General features: G+C 36.9%; 1 protein-coding gene and 1 pseudogene across 2 annotated transcripts in view; one reads left to right on the forward strand and one right to left on the reverse strand.

Annotated features, from left to right (window-relative positions):
- SOAT1 (sterol O-acyltransferase 1) overlaps nucleotides 1–17102 on the forward strand; it is a 99648-nt gene that overhangs the window by 8710 nt on the left and 73836 nt on the right. For both annotated transcript variants that reach the window (XM_077157126.1, XM_077157127.1), the window contains exon 2: nucleotides 3523–3645. In XM_077157126.1, coding sequence (XP_077013241.1) covers nucleotides 3531–3645 — 115 coding nt within the window. In that variant the 5' untranslated portion in view covers nucleotides 3523–3530. The remainder of the gene's footprint in view (nucleotides 1–3522; nucleotides 3646–17102) is intronic.
- LOC143679040 (zinc finger protein 783 pseudogene) lies at nucleotides 10784–12416 on the reverse strand (annotated as a pseudogene).

Below are 17102 nucleotides of genomic sequence, written 5' to 3' on the forward strand. Positions count from 1 at the left end.
CTGCCTACTGAGCCACCGTGGCCCGCCTAGGTCTTTGATTCATTTTGAGTTAATTTTTGTATATGGTGTGAAGTAGAGGTCCACTTCCATCCTTTAGCATGTGGATATCCAGTTGTCTCAGTGTAATTTGTAAAAGAATGAACATGGCGTCCTTTATTAAAAATCAATTGGCTACAGATGTGTGGGATTATTTCTGCAATCTCGATTTTGTTCTCTTGGTCTGTATGTCTGTCCTGTGCCAGTACATACTGTTTTGATTAATGTAGTTTTGTTACAAGTTTTGACATCAGGAATTGTGAGTCCTCTTTGTTCTTCAAGAAGGCTCTGGCTGTTCGAGGTTCCATGCTCTTTCATATGTTTTTTTTTTTTTATATGCTGTTTGGTGCAGGTCACGTTTCATTCTTTTCCATGTGACTATCCTGTTATTGAAGCACCATTTATTGATTTTTTATTTTTATTTTTATTTTTTACAGTGCATGGGTTGGGAATCGAACCCGGGTCTACTGCATGGCAGGTGAAAATTCTACCACTGAACTACCCTTGCACGCCCCCTTCCGTATGAGTTTGATGATTATTTTTCCATTTCTGCAAAGAAGGCTGTTAGAATTTTGATTGAGATTGTATTAAATAAATAGATCACTTTGGTTATATTGACATCTTAATGATATTAAATCTTCTAGTCCATGAGCGTGGACTATCTTTTAATTTCTTTCAATAGTGATTTGTAGTTTGTATACAAGTCTGTTGTATCCTTGGTTAAGTTTGTTCCTAGATATTTTATTCTTTTAGTTGCTATTGTAAATTCTTTTCTTGATTTTTTTTTCAGATGGTTTATTGCTGTTGTATAGAGAAACCACTAATATTTGTGTATTGATCGTGTACCCCACACTTGGCCTAATTTTAATTCCATGTTATCACCTAAAAAATTCCTTCCTTTTTGAAAGAGCTTTCCTTTTACAACTTTCTGTCTCTGTTTTCTTCCCTGATTTCTTTTCTACTTCCTGATTTTACTTTTGGGGCATTCTTCAAAGTTTATTTTTCAGTTCTTTAAGTCTTTTGTTTTAGAGAATTAAATGATTTTATGGCTTCCTCTATCACTTCACTCAGATGACTCTTAAATTTTTTTCAGTAGCCCCTATCTCTTTCCTAAGTCCATCTTTTTAAAATTAAGCTTGTTTTTGCCTTACTGCCTCTTATTTTTGAAGTTCTAAGCATGCGTAGTTGTACTTAGGTGATAATTTTTTTCATTTTTGTGAAAAATAACATGTACAAAAAAGCAATAAATTTCAAAGCACATTGGAACAATTGGTTGTAGAACAGATTTCAGAGTTTGGTGTGGGTTGCAATTCCACAATTTTTAGGTTTTTACTTCTACCTGTTCTAAGATACTGGAGATTACAAGAAATATCAATATAATGATTCAGCAATCATACTTGTTTGTTAAGCCTTCTAGGTTGACCTTAATTGGATTTCATTAGTCTCCTAAAATTGCAAATTGATGTATCATCTATTGCCATAACTCTGTTTCCTCATTTGTGCTATTTCAGAAAAAAAATGGAAGGGAACTAATGTAGACTTCTCAGATCTTTGCTTTGCTGAACAGTAATTTTCTAAAAAGACAAGTAACCAAACCCACCTTGTACTGCATTTTATCATTCATACAGAAAAGACATTTTTATTTTTATTTTTATTTATTTAAATTTATTTATTAATAAAAAATTAAGAACAGACAAAAACATTGACATATAATTCTGTTCTGCATATATATTCAGTAATTCTCAATATCATCACATAGTTGCATATTCATTTCTTAGAACATTTGCATCAATTCAGAAAAAGAAATAAAAAGACAACAGAAAAAGAAATAAAACGATAACAGAAAAAAAAGATTATACATACCATACCCCTTACCCCTCACTTTCATTGATCACTAGCATTTCAAATTAAATTTATTTTAACATTTGTTCCCCCTATTATTTATTTTTATTCCATATGTTCTACTCGTTTCTTGACAATGTAGATAAAAGGAGCATCAGACACAAGGTTTTCACAATCACACAGTCACATTGTGACAGCTATATCATTATTCAGTCATCCTTGATAAACATGGCTACTGGAGCACAGCTGTACATTTTCAGGCAGTTCCCTCCAGCCTCTCCATTACATCTTGAATAACAAGATGATATTTACTTAAAGCGTAAGGATAACCTCCAGGACAACCTCTAGACTCTGTTTGGAATCTCTCAGCCATTGACACTTTGTCTCATTTCACTCTTCCCCCTTTTGGTCGAGAAGGTTTTCTCAATCCCTTGATGCTAAGTCTCAGCTCTTTCTAGGGTTTTTCTCAGTCCCTTGATGCCGAGTCTCAGCTCATTCTAGGATTTCTGTCCACGTTGCCAGGAAGGTCCACACGTACACAGGGGAAGGGTGTCATGTCCCACGTACACAGGGGAAGGGTGGTGAGATTGCTTGTTGTGTTGTCTGGAGAGAGAGAGGCCACATCTGAGCAACAAAAGAGGCTCTCTTGGGGGTGACTCTTAGGCCTAAATTTTAAGTAGACTTGACCTATTTCAGAAAAGACATTTTAACATAAAACATTTTTCCATTGATTTATTAGACTGCTAGTCATTTTACATTGTGCCATTTTTGGAGTTTTATTTTATTTGTAACTCAATTTGTGATGTACAGTTTTATCTTTATTATTTGCAGGTTATTGCATTTACAGATTTGCCCACTTGCTACTATTTATTCGTAATCTTTTAATAATTGTGGTGCTTTTACCTGGACTTACACAAAGCACTGAAAAATTTGAGTTTCCCTACCCAACTTAGTTCGAACAAGGCAAAGCTTACCTTCTTGTTTCAACTCTCTTAGCATCCTTTTTGCAGTATATTTGGTGGCATTTTTTTGCTTTTTGTTGGAGATTTTGCTGTTCAAAATAACCCCCAAATGTAGTGCTGTAGTGCTGAGCTCAAGGAGACTGTGATGAGACGTTTAGAGAAAATACATGTATTAGACAAGCCTTGTTCAGGCATGAGTTATAATGCTGTTGATTATATTTTTTGTGTTAATGAATCAGCACCTTATTTAATGGGCTTCAGTGACCTGACTCCACACCCCCACCCCTGCCATACACACACACATCCCGTGCAATTTACAGTTAAACTTGCTTAAATTTATGTACACAGGCTTTGTTTAAATGGTGCTCTAAAACCTAAGTCTATATTTCCCCTGTGGGCAGTGGTCTGCAGCAGCAACTTTATAGACTTGACTGTCTTTATGCCTTGTTTGTTCAACTAAATTGTTGTTTAAAAATGAGGATTATGTTTAAATAAAGACTTTCGCCAGTCAGTTATCTTATAGCAGCTAATTTAAGTTTGTTATTTGACTCAGAAAATGTTTAAACATGATTAAAAGGAAGAGAGTATACATGTCATCAATTTTCACATTTCCTACATATGGGGATATTGTAAAATTTGCCTCAGTCCAATGCTTTTTTCATACTTTTTACATCTTTCCTAGAAAACACAATGGTGGGTGAAGAGACTTCTCTAAGAAACCGGCTTTCAAAGTACAGTGAAAATCTTGAAGAAGATGAAGACCAGGAAAACACTACAAAGGAATCCCTAGAGACGCTTAATAATGGTGAGGATTTCCTTTTTTTTTTTTTTTTTTAAGTAAATTAATGGAATAGAGAACAAATTTAGCTTTCTTTGTTATAAATGAGTACTACTGTTAGACAGTGTAGAGTATACTGTTAGGCAGTGTAGAGTACAGAAGAGAAAAATAAATTGATGGAGATAATGGAAAGGAATATATATATATATATATTTTAGGTCTTTATAAATTTAATAAGATTGAAATCATTCAAAACACCTTCTCTGACCACAACAAAATTGAGTTGGAAACTAACAATCATCAAAGAACCAGAACTTTTACAAACATACGGAGATTAAACAACATATCTTTTTTTACTCGAATGTTATTGTTTGATCTTCTTGATGAATTGACCCCTATATCATTTTGAACTGTCCCTCTGTATCCCTAATAGCATTCGCTGTTTGGAAGTCTACTTTGTCCGATATTGATTAAGCTCATTTAAGTGGAAAGGAATATTTTGGTTTAACTGCCAGTCACTAACTGCCAGCTGTGTTTATTAGATACTGTTGGTGATACTAGTGTGTGAGTTGTTACCTGTCTCCTAGAGGGGAAGTACATTTTGTAAGTATACTTTGTAATGTACACTTTAGTTTAGAATCTGTATTACATAGTATTTTAAATATCTGATAATTTAAGAAGTTAGAAAATACAGACATGTTAATTCAGTGAACATTTGTTGGGTATCTGTGCTTTAGATATTATATTCATTCATTGTTAATTGAACTAACTAACCTATCAGTATTTATTGAGATGCCCTTCTAGGTGCTGGGGCTACAGCAGAGATCACAATAGACAGGTGTATAGACAGGTTTTTCTCCTTGTGGAACTCTTGGTTAAGTGAAGGGACCAAATTACACATATAATTAGATTATTATAAGTAAATGCTACAAATTGCTTTTCATAGTAGATGTAATGAGTATAATGAGAGAAATTAGCAGAGTACCTAACTTGAAGTGGGATATAGAAGGCATTTTACCTATTCAGAACTGGGCTATAAATCTCGGGAGAGGGAGAAATGAGGGAGTTTTGTTAGTTCTTGTATCTAAATTTGCACGAATACAAAGAAGAGGTTGACATAGGATTTGTTATTAAGGTCAAAGGTTTAGTAGTTAAAGTCATAGACCTGCAAACCCAACTCTTAACTGATGTTAATGCATTGCATTATGGCATTTATCTTTTATTTATTTTTATTTTTTTATGGTCAAAAAACTTATATTTAGAATTTGCCAGCATCCAAAGTGTCATAGTCAGGAGTCAGTGGAACATATGCCTTCTATCAGGCCTGATCAGAATGTTGACCTTGGCCATGTCAGCATCAAAGCTTCTTCGTAGCCTGTTTGATCAGATATTCCTTGATATCCATAGTAAACACAAATGTGTTGTTGTCGTCAATCTTCTTCATGGCTGACTTGATGATGGCATAGTGGCCAAGCTTGTTTCTTCTGGGGGTTGCTTTTCCGAGCATGTTTAGGTCATCTTCTAAGATGCAGTGTCTTAGGCCAGCAGAATGTGGGTGAAATGTGGATCTTCTTTTTTTTGTGGCTAAGAACACCTTTCAGTAGCCTTTACTTTGGCTTTGGTTTTGGGAGGGGCAGGGGCTTCCTTCTTTGCTTTCAGTGCCATCTTTGTGAAAAAAGGTTTCTATATGGCATTTATTTTATTTTTTAACTTTTTTATTGTATAGCATAACATATATACAAAGCAAAGAAATAAAAAAGCAGTAGTATTCAGAGCACTCTTCAACAAGTAGTTACAGGACAGATCCCAGAGTTTGTCATGGGCTACCATACCATCCTCTCAGATTTTTCGTTCTAGCTGCTCCAGAATGTAGGAGGCTAGAAGGCTTAAATATTTTTTTATCACTACAATCAACTTGTTTTCTTTCTTTTTTGTGAAAAATAACATATATGCAAAACAATAAATTTCAAAGCACAGCACCGCAATTAGTTGTAAAACATATTTCAGAGTTTGACATGGGTTATAATTGTACAATTTTAGGTTTTTACTTCTAGCTGCTCTAAAGTACTGGAGAGTAAAAGAGATAACACTTTAAAGATTCAGCAATCATATTCATTTGTTAAATCCTCTCTTTGTATAACTCCACAATCACCTGTGATCTTTCTGTCCTTCTCTTTAGGGGTGTTTGGGCCATGGCCATTCCAACTCTGTCATTTTGAAAGGGTCTGTCACCAATATGGGAAAGGGAGATGGAACTATCTGATGCTCTGGAGAGACTGGGCCCTCTAGGTTTCAGGATCCATCTGGTTCAGGGACCCATCTGGAGGTTGTAGGCCTCTGGAAAGTTATACTACTGCATGGAATCCTTGTGGACTCTTCTACATTGCCCTAGTTGTTCTTTAGGATTGGCTGGAATGGTTCTGTATGGGGTTTGGCAGGTAATGATAGGTAACAATGTCTAACGAAAGCTTCTTAAGAGCAGCCTCCAGAGTAGCTTCTTGACTCTGAACTCTCTCTGCCACTGATATTTATTAGTTACACTTCTTTTCCCCGTTTTGGTCAGGGTGGAATTGTTGATCCCATGGTGCCAGGTCTGGATTCATCTCTGGGAGTCATCTTCCATGTTGCCAGGGAGGCTTTCACTCCTGTATATCATGTCCCATGTAGGGGGGAGGACAATGATTTTACTTGGCAGAATTGGGCTTAGAGCACATCCGAGCAACAAAAGAGGTCCTCCAGAAGCAACCTATAGGTAGGCTCAGTTTCTCCGCTATCTACATAAATAAACTTCACGAGAGTAAGCCTCAAGATCAAGGGCATGACATGTGGCATTTATTTTTGCACTGACAGCTGTGTAGGTTTGATTTCAGTAGTATTTGAAAGTTGAGGCTTGTTTGATGAACCAGTTGGGGTAGAACTTTCTGAGTCAGGTTGTCCTCGGCGTGCTGAGATTTCTCTCATAAAGAAACATTCCTTTACTTAAAATAATTGTAAATATCAGCAACTGGATCCCACCAGGAATGCACATGTTGCTGCTTAAGTTTGCATAATGAAGTTTCTTGTTCATTAGGCTCCTCATTACCTATTTATAGAATATTTATATTGGATATGGGTAGATTGTAGTGTAATATAAATTGTGAAATTTGTGAAAAGGGATGAGCCACAGTGGAAAGAAACAGTCCTCTTCCATGATTTGGAGACTTGGTGATAATACATCTTTTCTCCCTTGTCCTCATTCCCACATCTTAGAAGGTAAAAAGCTACATTTTTTTCCCTAGTTCTTGGAGACATAAACATTACTTTAATTGAAACTTTCTGTCACTATATGTTCTCTTCATGTTCTAATTTTAAAAAAGCTTTTCATTTAATCTCTCTGTATATATAGTACGTTTTGGTATTGTGTTAGTTCATCAAAGTGTTTTTTACAAGTATTTTTTTGTTGTTAGAGAAGTTGTAGGTTTGCAGAAAAATTAGACTTGAATACGGAGTTCTCATATACCACCTTAGTATTAACACCTTGCATTATCAGTGGGGTACGTTTGTTAGAATTCATGAAAGAACATTTTTATGATTGTACTATTAACTGTAGTCCATCATTTGCATTAAGATTTACTGTTCTAGTTGTACATTCCTATGTTTTTTGTGTTTTCTTTTTTTAAATTTTTCTTCTAATAACATATACAACCTAAAATATCTTTCTGAGCCACATTCAAATATATAATTCAGTGCTTTAATTTCATCCACAATGCTGTATCATTAAGTTTTAATCATTCCAGATTTTAGTGCAGATGTTAAACTGAACTATTTGGTTTAAATCAGGAAGCATGACACCTTCCTTAATTTAATGTAAGTAATGCTGATCTGAAATAGAATGTATTTCTCCATTTACTTAACATTTGTTTACCTTGGGGAGTAAGTAGATTGGTCAAACTTGGCTTTTGAGTAGCAAGAACTTAAAGGATACCAAGTCTTGCCAGGCAGTGTGGTTTACCACACAGGACCATCAGCATCTGCACCACCCAGGAGCTTGTTACAAATGTCCCATCTGAGGCATATTGAATAAAAATTTCATTTTAATAAGATCTACGAGATGGTAGAGTGTTCTAGTTTGCTAGCTGCCAGAATGCAACACACCAGAGACGGATTGGCTTTTAATAAAAGGGGATTTATTTTGTTGGTTCTTCAGAGGAAAGGCAGCTAACTTTCCACTGAGGTTCTTTCTTACGTGGAAGGCACAGAATGGTCTCTGCTAGTCTTCTCTCCAGGCTCCTGGGTTCCAACAACTTTCCCCAGGCTTCTTTCTGCATTTCCAAAGGCCTGGGCTGAGTGCTGAGATGAGAAATGCCAAGCTGCTAGGCTGTGCTACCTTGCATTCTCTCATTTAAGCACCAGCCAATTAAGTCAAACGTCACTCATTGCAGCAGACATGCCTCCTAGCCGACTGCAGATGTAATTAGCAACAGATTAGGTTCACATACCGTTGGCTCATGTCCGCAGCAACAAGACTAGGTATGCTCACCTGGCCAAGTTGACAACTGAATCTAACTAACACATAGAGATATAGGTTAAAATTGAGACACCAGTTTTCGGGGCAGTTCCCAGTTGGGGGTATGCATGAGAATCACCCATGAAATGGAAAAAAGTCAACAACTAACAACAGGCAGCTTCTTGGGCCACATTTAGCTCTATATCAGAATCTCTCCAGTGAGGGGAGGAATAATGTTTTCATGACCTGATTTTTTTAAAGTAATATATGCTCATCTAAAAAAGTTTTTGGTTGAGATATTTCATAAATACGATAAAGTACACAAACCTTAAGTGCGTAAGTTCAATGGACTAACTCCAAATATACAGAAAAGAGTAAAAGATTAAAAAAAACAAAAATGAATTGAAATCCTGTCATTGAAAAATGAGTATACATTCTTCTAGATGCATTTCATTCTCATAAATATGTAACATTTTACATATATAGGATAGTTTACATGCTATTTAGTAACTTGGGTCTCAGCAATAAAGTGTAGACAACTTTCCATTGTCAAGTAATAAATGAATGGCTGCAAATCATTATATTCCATGTATGTATCATACACATTTTACTTTTTTTTGCTATAAATAAACTATAACCAACATTTTTGCTTTTGTAAAGGAAAGGATGTTATTTTTATTATATTTATTTATTTATTTTGATATAGGGTATCATGTTATAAATTTTACCTTTAGACTCAACTCATCCTGTTGAGGTATTGCTATTACTTATGTTTGTTTAAATTTTGTAAAACATTTCTTCCTCATTACCTCTTTTCATGATGGTTTGTACTTAGTTGTCATTTCTGCTTTTGCTTTCTTATTTGTGCTTCTGGTAATATGCTGTAGAATGGTTCTTTTCTAGGAGAAGTAAATAGAAACTAAATGATGGTCCTGAATGAATTACCAAGAAAAGCTAGGATATGGATTCTGATCTAGATTATAGGCTTGGTTCTGCCGTTAACCATTTCTATCTTTCTTCTAAGTGGAAAGTGCGATTTGAATAGAGGTTGACCTAGGTACTTTTCTTTCTTTTTCTCTTCTTCCTTTTCTTTTCTCCTCCTCCTATTCCCGTTTCTTCTCCTTTCTACCTCTCTGTCTTCTTCTCTTCCTCTTCCTTTTTTCATTCCCTTCTTCCTAGTTTTTAAATTGTGATATAATTCACATACCATAAAACTCACCATTTTAAAGTGTTCAATTCCGTGGTTGCCAGTATGTTCACAGGGTTGTACAGCTGTTGGGATTGAATTGTGTTCCCCACAAAGGGCATGTTCAGGTCTCAATCCCTGGTCCTGTGAGTGTGAACCCTTTTTTTTAAAACATTTTTTATTGTGAAATGTATATATAAAAAAGCAATAAATATCAAAGTACATTGTGACAAGTAATTATAGAATAGATTTCAGAGATTGATAAGGATTACAGTTCCACAATTTTAGCTTTCTCCTGGTTGCTCCAAGATGCTGGAGACTAAAAAAATATCAGTATAATGATTCAGCAGTCATACTCATTTGTTAAATCTTGTCCTTCTCTGTTATAACTCCTCCTCCTCCTTTGATCCTTCTCCCAGTCTTTAGGGGTATTTGGGCTATGCCCATTCTAGCTTTTTCATGTTGGAAAGGAGTGTCAGTAATATAACATAGGGAAATGGAACTAGTTGATGTTCTTGAAGAGGCTGCATGCTCTGGGTTTCCAGACTTATGTGGAGGTTGTAGGTTTCTGGAAAGTAATCTTAGTGCATGAAACTTTTGTAGAATCTCAGGTAGAGCTCTAGGTGTTCTTTAGGGTTAACAGGAATGGTTGGGTGAACCCATCTTTTTTTTAACAAGAATTTTATTTAAACTTAAATTTTATTTAAACAAAACACTTGACTTGGAGGAAAGACTATCTAAGATTCATTTCTTTTAGAGTAATGATTTTATCCCTACTTAGAGACAGATTGCCCTGCATGTAACAGCTATGTACAAAAATGTTATAAAATTGTCCTTGGTTTTACAGTGATAAATGAAAAACATTCAAATTCTCCAGTCGAACAAGGTATGCAAGGATTTTTATGGTGTTGATTTTTGTTAAACAGTGAGAACAAAATAACTTAGTGGAGTATAAAGATAAGAGTTGAATGAGCGTGCCACTACTTGAGAAAGGGGGTATTTTCACAGAAACGTAGTTTTCCCCATCCCATTTCTGTTTGTTGTCGATTAAAACATACCAGTGGAGGGGTACAATATCAACATCCAAAAATCCATAGTATTTCAAACACGAGCAATAAACGATTGGAAGAAATCAAGAAAAAAATTCCATTCACAACAGCAACTAAAGGAATCAGATATCTAGGAGTAAGTCTAACAAAGAATGTAAAGGCCTTCTATAAAGGAGACTACAGAACACTGCTACAAGAAATTAAAGAAAACCTAAATAAATGGAATGGTGTTCTGTGTTCTTGGTCTGAAAAACTAAATATTGTTAAAATGTCAATACTACTAAAAGCAATTTATAGATTTGATGCAATCCCAGTCAAAATTCCAACAACTTTCTTGTGTGCTGCTTTTCCAACGGCTTCTTCTGCGTCCAATTTCCTTTGTTTATGAGGACTTCAGCCATATTAGAATAAGGCCCACCCTCATTCAGTCTGGGCACACCTTAACTAATAACGTCCGTAGGGACAGAACAGTATGGGCTTGGCCTTGGGTGTGAGTTTCATGGGGACAGCCAGGTGGTGGTTGTAGTTGGAAAGTCCAGCCACACTGGGAGCACTGATAAGGCCTCCCTCTCACCAGTGTGAATGTGCTGTGATGGAAGTAGATCTGAGGACCAGTGGAAGGCCCTGTCACAGTAGGGACAGGAGGGGCAGCCCTGACTGTTAGCTCTGTATAGGCACTGGTACAGCAATAGATTCTTGGCACTGTTGAAAGAAGCACCGACACTCTGCAGTGGTACCCCTTCTGGCTGCTGGTTTCTTCCCCTTGAAGGTATGGCCTGCTAGGGAGCAGTGGCCCTCAGGTTCCTCGGGAAGCCAGCAGATGATAGGGCCAGGCACTAGCAACTCTCCTGGTTCCAGTGTGGAATGGGTTTCTCCCCACTCACTGGGTGGGCTCTTGTGGGCTTCCCTGTGATCCTCCTCTACATGAATTGTGAAATTAGTTGTCAGATTTAAGCTCTTCCCATAGTCAGGGCACAGGAGGATCCATTCTTGTCAGTGAGGGAGAACATGGGGTGGCTCCCCCATAACCCCTGGTGCGTGCAAGTCTCCTGCTTGCACCCTTGGCATACCCACAGCATGATGCTGGCTTGACTCCCAGGTCTGTTCGTGGGTATCTGGGGATTCTACACTTGGTCAGGCTGGAGGTTCCCTGAGAAAGTGTTGCTCAGGATCATCTCATCCTCAGGTTGTACATCTATCTTGATGATGTCAAGGCAAGAATTCCCTGAGAGGGGAGGTTAGTGACTCACCATCTGAAGATTCTTCTTCCTGTTTAATTGAGGGCAAAACATTGGTGCCAGCTGGAGGAATGGTGCTTGGCCTATGTGGGATTACAAGAGTAATGGCAGGGGCCTGCCATTCTTTTCGCTCCTCCTGGGCAGGGTTGTTTGGGTTGGTAATGTACTCTAGATATGGAGGGAAGCCATCACCTAGCTTCCTTGGAAGTGCTTCCTGTTTCTCATTCTTCTTCTCCTGGCTCCACTGATCTTTAGGACAAGGCTCCTCTCCCCTCTCTATCTGGGTGAGGATGTCAGATTTGGAGATAGCGTCTCATAGTTACCCGTCATCACGTGCTTGTAGAGCTTTCTGCCAATTATCTAGCTTTCCCCACTCTGGCTTGGAAAAATACACAGCTACATCATCAAAGGTCATGGGCACTTTGGAGACCTCTACCTTGCTGCCCAGGGGCAGTTGCAGGATCTTGATGTTTCTATTTTGCGCTGTGTTCTCCATGTACTGCAGCTGCCTCTGCAGCAACCAGTACTCCTGCAGCAGGGTCCCTGGTATGGCCCACTTGCCCTTCAGCTAGTTCCAAACTCCAAGGTCATCTTATAGTTGGCCAATTTCTTCTCTGCTGTCCCTCTTCGTCCCTCCATAGTCAGCAAGCAGGCCAGGGAGGAATCCACCTTCTTTTCCAAGGCCTGAATGGTGGCCACTGTGGCCCACAGTGTGGTTTCTATGGAGTATGGGTATGAGTTCTTCTCAGCAGCCAGCTGAGGTAATGGAGGAGATGTCAAAGGCCTTTACTCTTCTGTTTGTCTCTCTCTGGAGTGAGAGCAGGTGTTGCTTCGGCCATGGCTGTCTGCTGTCCCCTCACTTGGGATTCTCTTGCTTGGGACCTGGGCCTGTCTGGCCTGGCTTGACTTGGCAATGACAGCGGGCTTTGAGCAAGAGCCTCAGGAGCCTGCTGGGCAGCCCCAACCATTTTTTTGGTACTTATTACTCTTTTATCTTTGTATTGTATGTTCAGAAACCTAGATTTTTCATTACTCTTTATGTATTTGAATTTTAGCACCGAAGGAAATAGGAAGTGGAGTTACATACTAAACAATATAATGCAACAATGCTGGTATTAATAATTACCCAATGGGTTACTTTTATCATAGGTCTTTAATTCTTTATTCTCTTTTGAACTACTGTCTATTGTCCTTTTCTTTCAGTCTAAAGAAGTTTCTTTAGCATTGCTTATTGGGCAAACCTTGTGATGATGAACTACCTCGAATGTCTTAATCTTGTGCTCTTTTTTTTTTTCCTGTGATGGCCACATTGGGAATATTTATACCATGGAAATTGGCAAATACTACAAATTAGGACTTTTTTTTTTAGGAGAGCTGATTTAGGAGTATAACACTACATATAACACAGTCACTCATAATTTACCTATTTATTGTAAATTTAAAATGCTTTTATAAAAAGTCTGAAATATTAATCCTATAATCTACTTCCCTCATTTTTGAAACTTGGTGGTATAAAATTCTTTCTTGGCAGTTGTTTTCCTTCAGCTCTTTAGTATTTCAACACATCGCTTTCTTGCCTCGGTGGTTTCTGATGAGAAATCGGCACTCAATCTAATTGGGATTCCCTTGTACCTAACATACTGTGTTTTTCTTGCTGCTTTCAGAACTCCCTTTGTTCTTTTTATTTGATAGTGTACTCAGTATATAATGGGGTCTGTTATTCTTTATGTTTATCCTGTTTGGTGTTCTCTGAGCTTCTTGGATGTGCATATTCACATCTGCTAAGTTTGAGAGGTTCCCTCATTATTTCTTTGACTATTCCTTCTGTACCTCTTTTCTGTTTCTTCTACTTCTGGGATCCTGTAATGCATATATTGGTGCGCTTGATGGTATTCCATGGCTGTCTTAGGTTATTTTTGCTTTTAATATTTCTTTTTCTTTCTGTTCCTCAGCTTGATTCATTTCAAATGTCTTGTCTTCATGCTCTGTCTTTCTTTTTTTTTTTTTTTTTTTGCTTTTACTTTTGATTGCAATCTTTTTTTTTATTAATTAAAAAAAGAATTAACAAAACAATTAGAAATCATTTCAATCTACATGTACAATCAGTAATTCTTAATGACATCACATAGTTGCATATTCATCATTTCTTAGTACATTTGCATCGATTTAGAAAAAGAAATAAAAAGACAACAGAATAAGAATTAAAACAATAATAGAAAGAAAAAAAAAAACAAAAACAAAAAACCTATACCTCACATGCAGCTTCATTCACTGTTTTAACATAATTGCATTACAATTGGGTAGTATTGTGCTGTCCATTTCTGAGTTTTTATATCCAGTCCCGTTGTACAGTCTGTATCCCTTCATCTCCAATTATCCCTTCTCTTTTTTTTTTTTTTTAATTAACGGAAAAAAAGAAATTAACCCAACATTTAGAGATCATACCATTCTGCACATGCAATCATTAATTCTTAACATCATCACATAGCTGCATGATCATCATTTCTTAGTACATTTGCATTGGTTTAGAAGAACTAGCAACATAACCGAAAAAGATATAGAATGTTAATATAGAGAAAAAAATAAAAGTAATAATAGTAAAATCAAAACAAAACAACACAAAACAAAACAAAAACCTATAGCTCAGATGCAGCTTCATTCAGTGTTTTAACATGATTACTTTACAATTAGGTATTATTGTGCTGTCCATTTTTGAGTTTTTGTATCTAGTCCTGTTGCACAGTCTGTATCCCTTCAGCTTCAATTACCCATTGTCTTACCCTGTTTCTAACTCCTGCTGAACTCTGTTACCAATGACATATTTCAAGTTTATTCTCGAATGTCCGTTCACATCAGTGGGACCATACAGTATTTGTCCTTTAGTTTTTGGCTGGATTCACTCAGCATAATATTCTCTAGGTCCATCCATGTTATTACATGGTTCATAAGTTTATCTTGTCTTAAAGCTGCATAATATTCCATCGTATGTATATACCACAGTTTGTTTAGCCACTCTTCTGTTGATGGAGATTTTGGCTGTTTCCATCTCTTTGCAATTGTAAATAATGCTGCTATAAACATTGGTGTGCAAATGTCCGTTTGTGTCTTTGCCCTTAAGTCCTTTGAGTAGATACCTAGCAATGGTATTGCTGGGTCGTATGGCAATTCTATATTCAGCTTTTTGAGGAACCGCCAAACTGCCTTCCACAGTGGTTGCACCCTTTGACATTCCCACCAACAGTGGATAAGTGTGCCTCTTTCTCCGCATCCTCTCCAGCACTTGTCATTTTCTGTTTTGTTGATAATGGCCATTCTGGTGGGTGTGAGATGATATCTCATTGTGGTTTTGATTTGCATTTCTCTAATGGCCAGGGACATTGAGCATCTCTTCATGTGCCTCTTGGCCATCCGTATTTCCTCTTCTGAGAGGTGTCTGTTCAAGTCTTTTTCCCATTTTGTAATTGGGTTGGTTGTCTTTTTGTTGTTGAGATGAACAATCTCTTTATAAATTCTGGATACTAGACCTTTATCTGAGATGTCATTTCCAAATATTGTCTCCCATTGTGAAGGCTGTCTTTCTACTTTCTTGATGAAGTTCTTTGATGCACAAAAGTGTTTAATTTTGAGGAGTTCCCATTTATTTATTTCCTTCTTCAGTGCTCTTGCTTTAGGTTTAAGGTCCATAAAACCGCCTCCAGTTGTAAGATCCATAAGATATCTCCCAACATTTTCCTCTAACTGTTTTATGGTCTTAGACCTAATGTTTAGATCTTTGATCCATTTTGAGTTAACTTTTGTATAGGGTGTGAGAGATGGGTCTTCTTTCATTCTTTTGCATATGGATATCCAGTTCTCTAGGCACCATTTATTGAAGAGACTGCTCTGTCCCAGGTGAGTTGGCTTGACTGCCTTATCAAAGATCAAATGTCCATAGATGAGAGGGTCTATATCTGAGCACTCTATTCGATTCCATTGGTCGATATATCTATCTTTATGCCAATACCATGCTGTTTTGACCACTGTGGCTTCATAATATGCCTTAAAGTCAGGCAGCGCGAGACCTCCAGCTTCGTTTTTTTTCCTCAAGATGTTTTTAGCAATTCGGGGCACCCTGCCCTTCCAGATAAATTTGCTTATTGGTTTTTCTATTTCTGAAAAATACGTTGTTGGGATTTTGATTGGTATTGCCCTTAAGTCCTGTAGATCAATTTAGGTAGGATTGACATCTTAACTATATTTAGTCTTCCAATCCATGAACACGGTATGCCCTTCCATCTATTTAGGTCTTCTGTGATTTCTTTTAGCAGTTTTTTGTAGTTTTCTTTAAATAGGTTTTTTGTCTCTTTAGTTAAATTTATTCCTAGGTATTTTATTCTTTTAGTTGCAATTGTGAATGGGATTCGTTTCTTGATTTCCCCCTCAGCTTGTTCCTTACTAGTGTATAGAAATGCTACAGATTTTTGAATGTTGATCTTGTAACCTGCTACTTTGCTGTACTCATTTATTAGCTCCAGTAGTTTTGTTGTGGATTTTTCCGGGTTTTCGACGTATAGTATCATATCGTCTGCAAACAGTGATAGTTTTACTTCTTCCTTTCCAATTTTGATGCCTTGTATTTCTTTTTCTTGTCTAATTGCTCTGGCTAGAACCTCCAACACAATGTTGAATAATAGTGGTGATAGTGGACATCCTTGTCTTGTTCCTGATCTTAGGGGGAAAGTTTTCAATTTTTCCCCATTGAGGATGATATTAGCTGTGGGTTTTTCATATATTCCCTCTATCATTTTAAGGAAGTTCCCTTGTATTCCTATCTTTTGAAGTGTTTTCAACAGGAAAGGATGTTGAATCTTGTCGAATGCCTTCTCTGCATCAATTGAGATGATCATGTGATTTTTCTGCTTTGATTTGTTGATATGGTGTATTACATTAATTGATTTTCTTATGTTGAACCATCCTTGCATACCTGGGATGAATCCTACTTGGTCATGATGTATAATTCTTTTAATGTGTTGTTGGATACGATTTGCTAGAATTTTATTGAGGATTTTTGCATCTGTATTCATTAGAGAGATTGGTCTGTAGTTTTCTTTTTTTGTAATATCTTTGCCTGGTTTTGGTATGAGGGTGATGTTGGCTTCATAGAATGAATTAGGTAGTTTTCCCTCCACTTCGATTTTTTGAAGAGTTTGAAGAGAATTGGTACTAATTCTTTCTGGAACGTTTGGTAGAATTCACATGTGAAGCCATCTGGTCCTGGACTTTTCTTTTTAGGAAGCTTTTGAATGACTAATTCAATTTCTTTACTTGTGATTGGTTTGTAGAGGTCATCTATTTCTTCATGAGTCAAAGTTGGTTGTTCATGTCTTTCCAGGAACCTGTCCATTTCCTCTAAATTGTTGTATTTATTAGCGTAAAGTTGTTCATAGTATCCTGTTATTACCTCCTTTATTTCTGTGAGATCAGTAGTTATGTCTCCTCTTCCATTTCTGATCTTATTTATTTGCATCCTCTCCCTTCTTCTTTTT

The sequence above is a fragment of the Tamandua tetradactyla genome, chromosome 4 (genome assembly GCF_023851605.1).
Source record: "Tamandua tetradactyla isolate mTamTet1 chromosome 4, mTamTet1.pri, whole genome shotgun sequence".
NCBI lineage: Eukaryota > Metazoa > Chordata > Mammalia > Pilosa > Myrmecophagidae > Tamandua > Tamandua tetradactyla.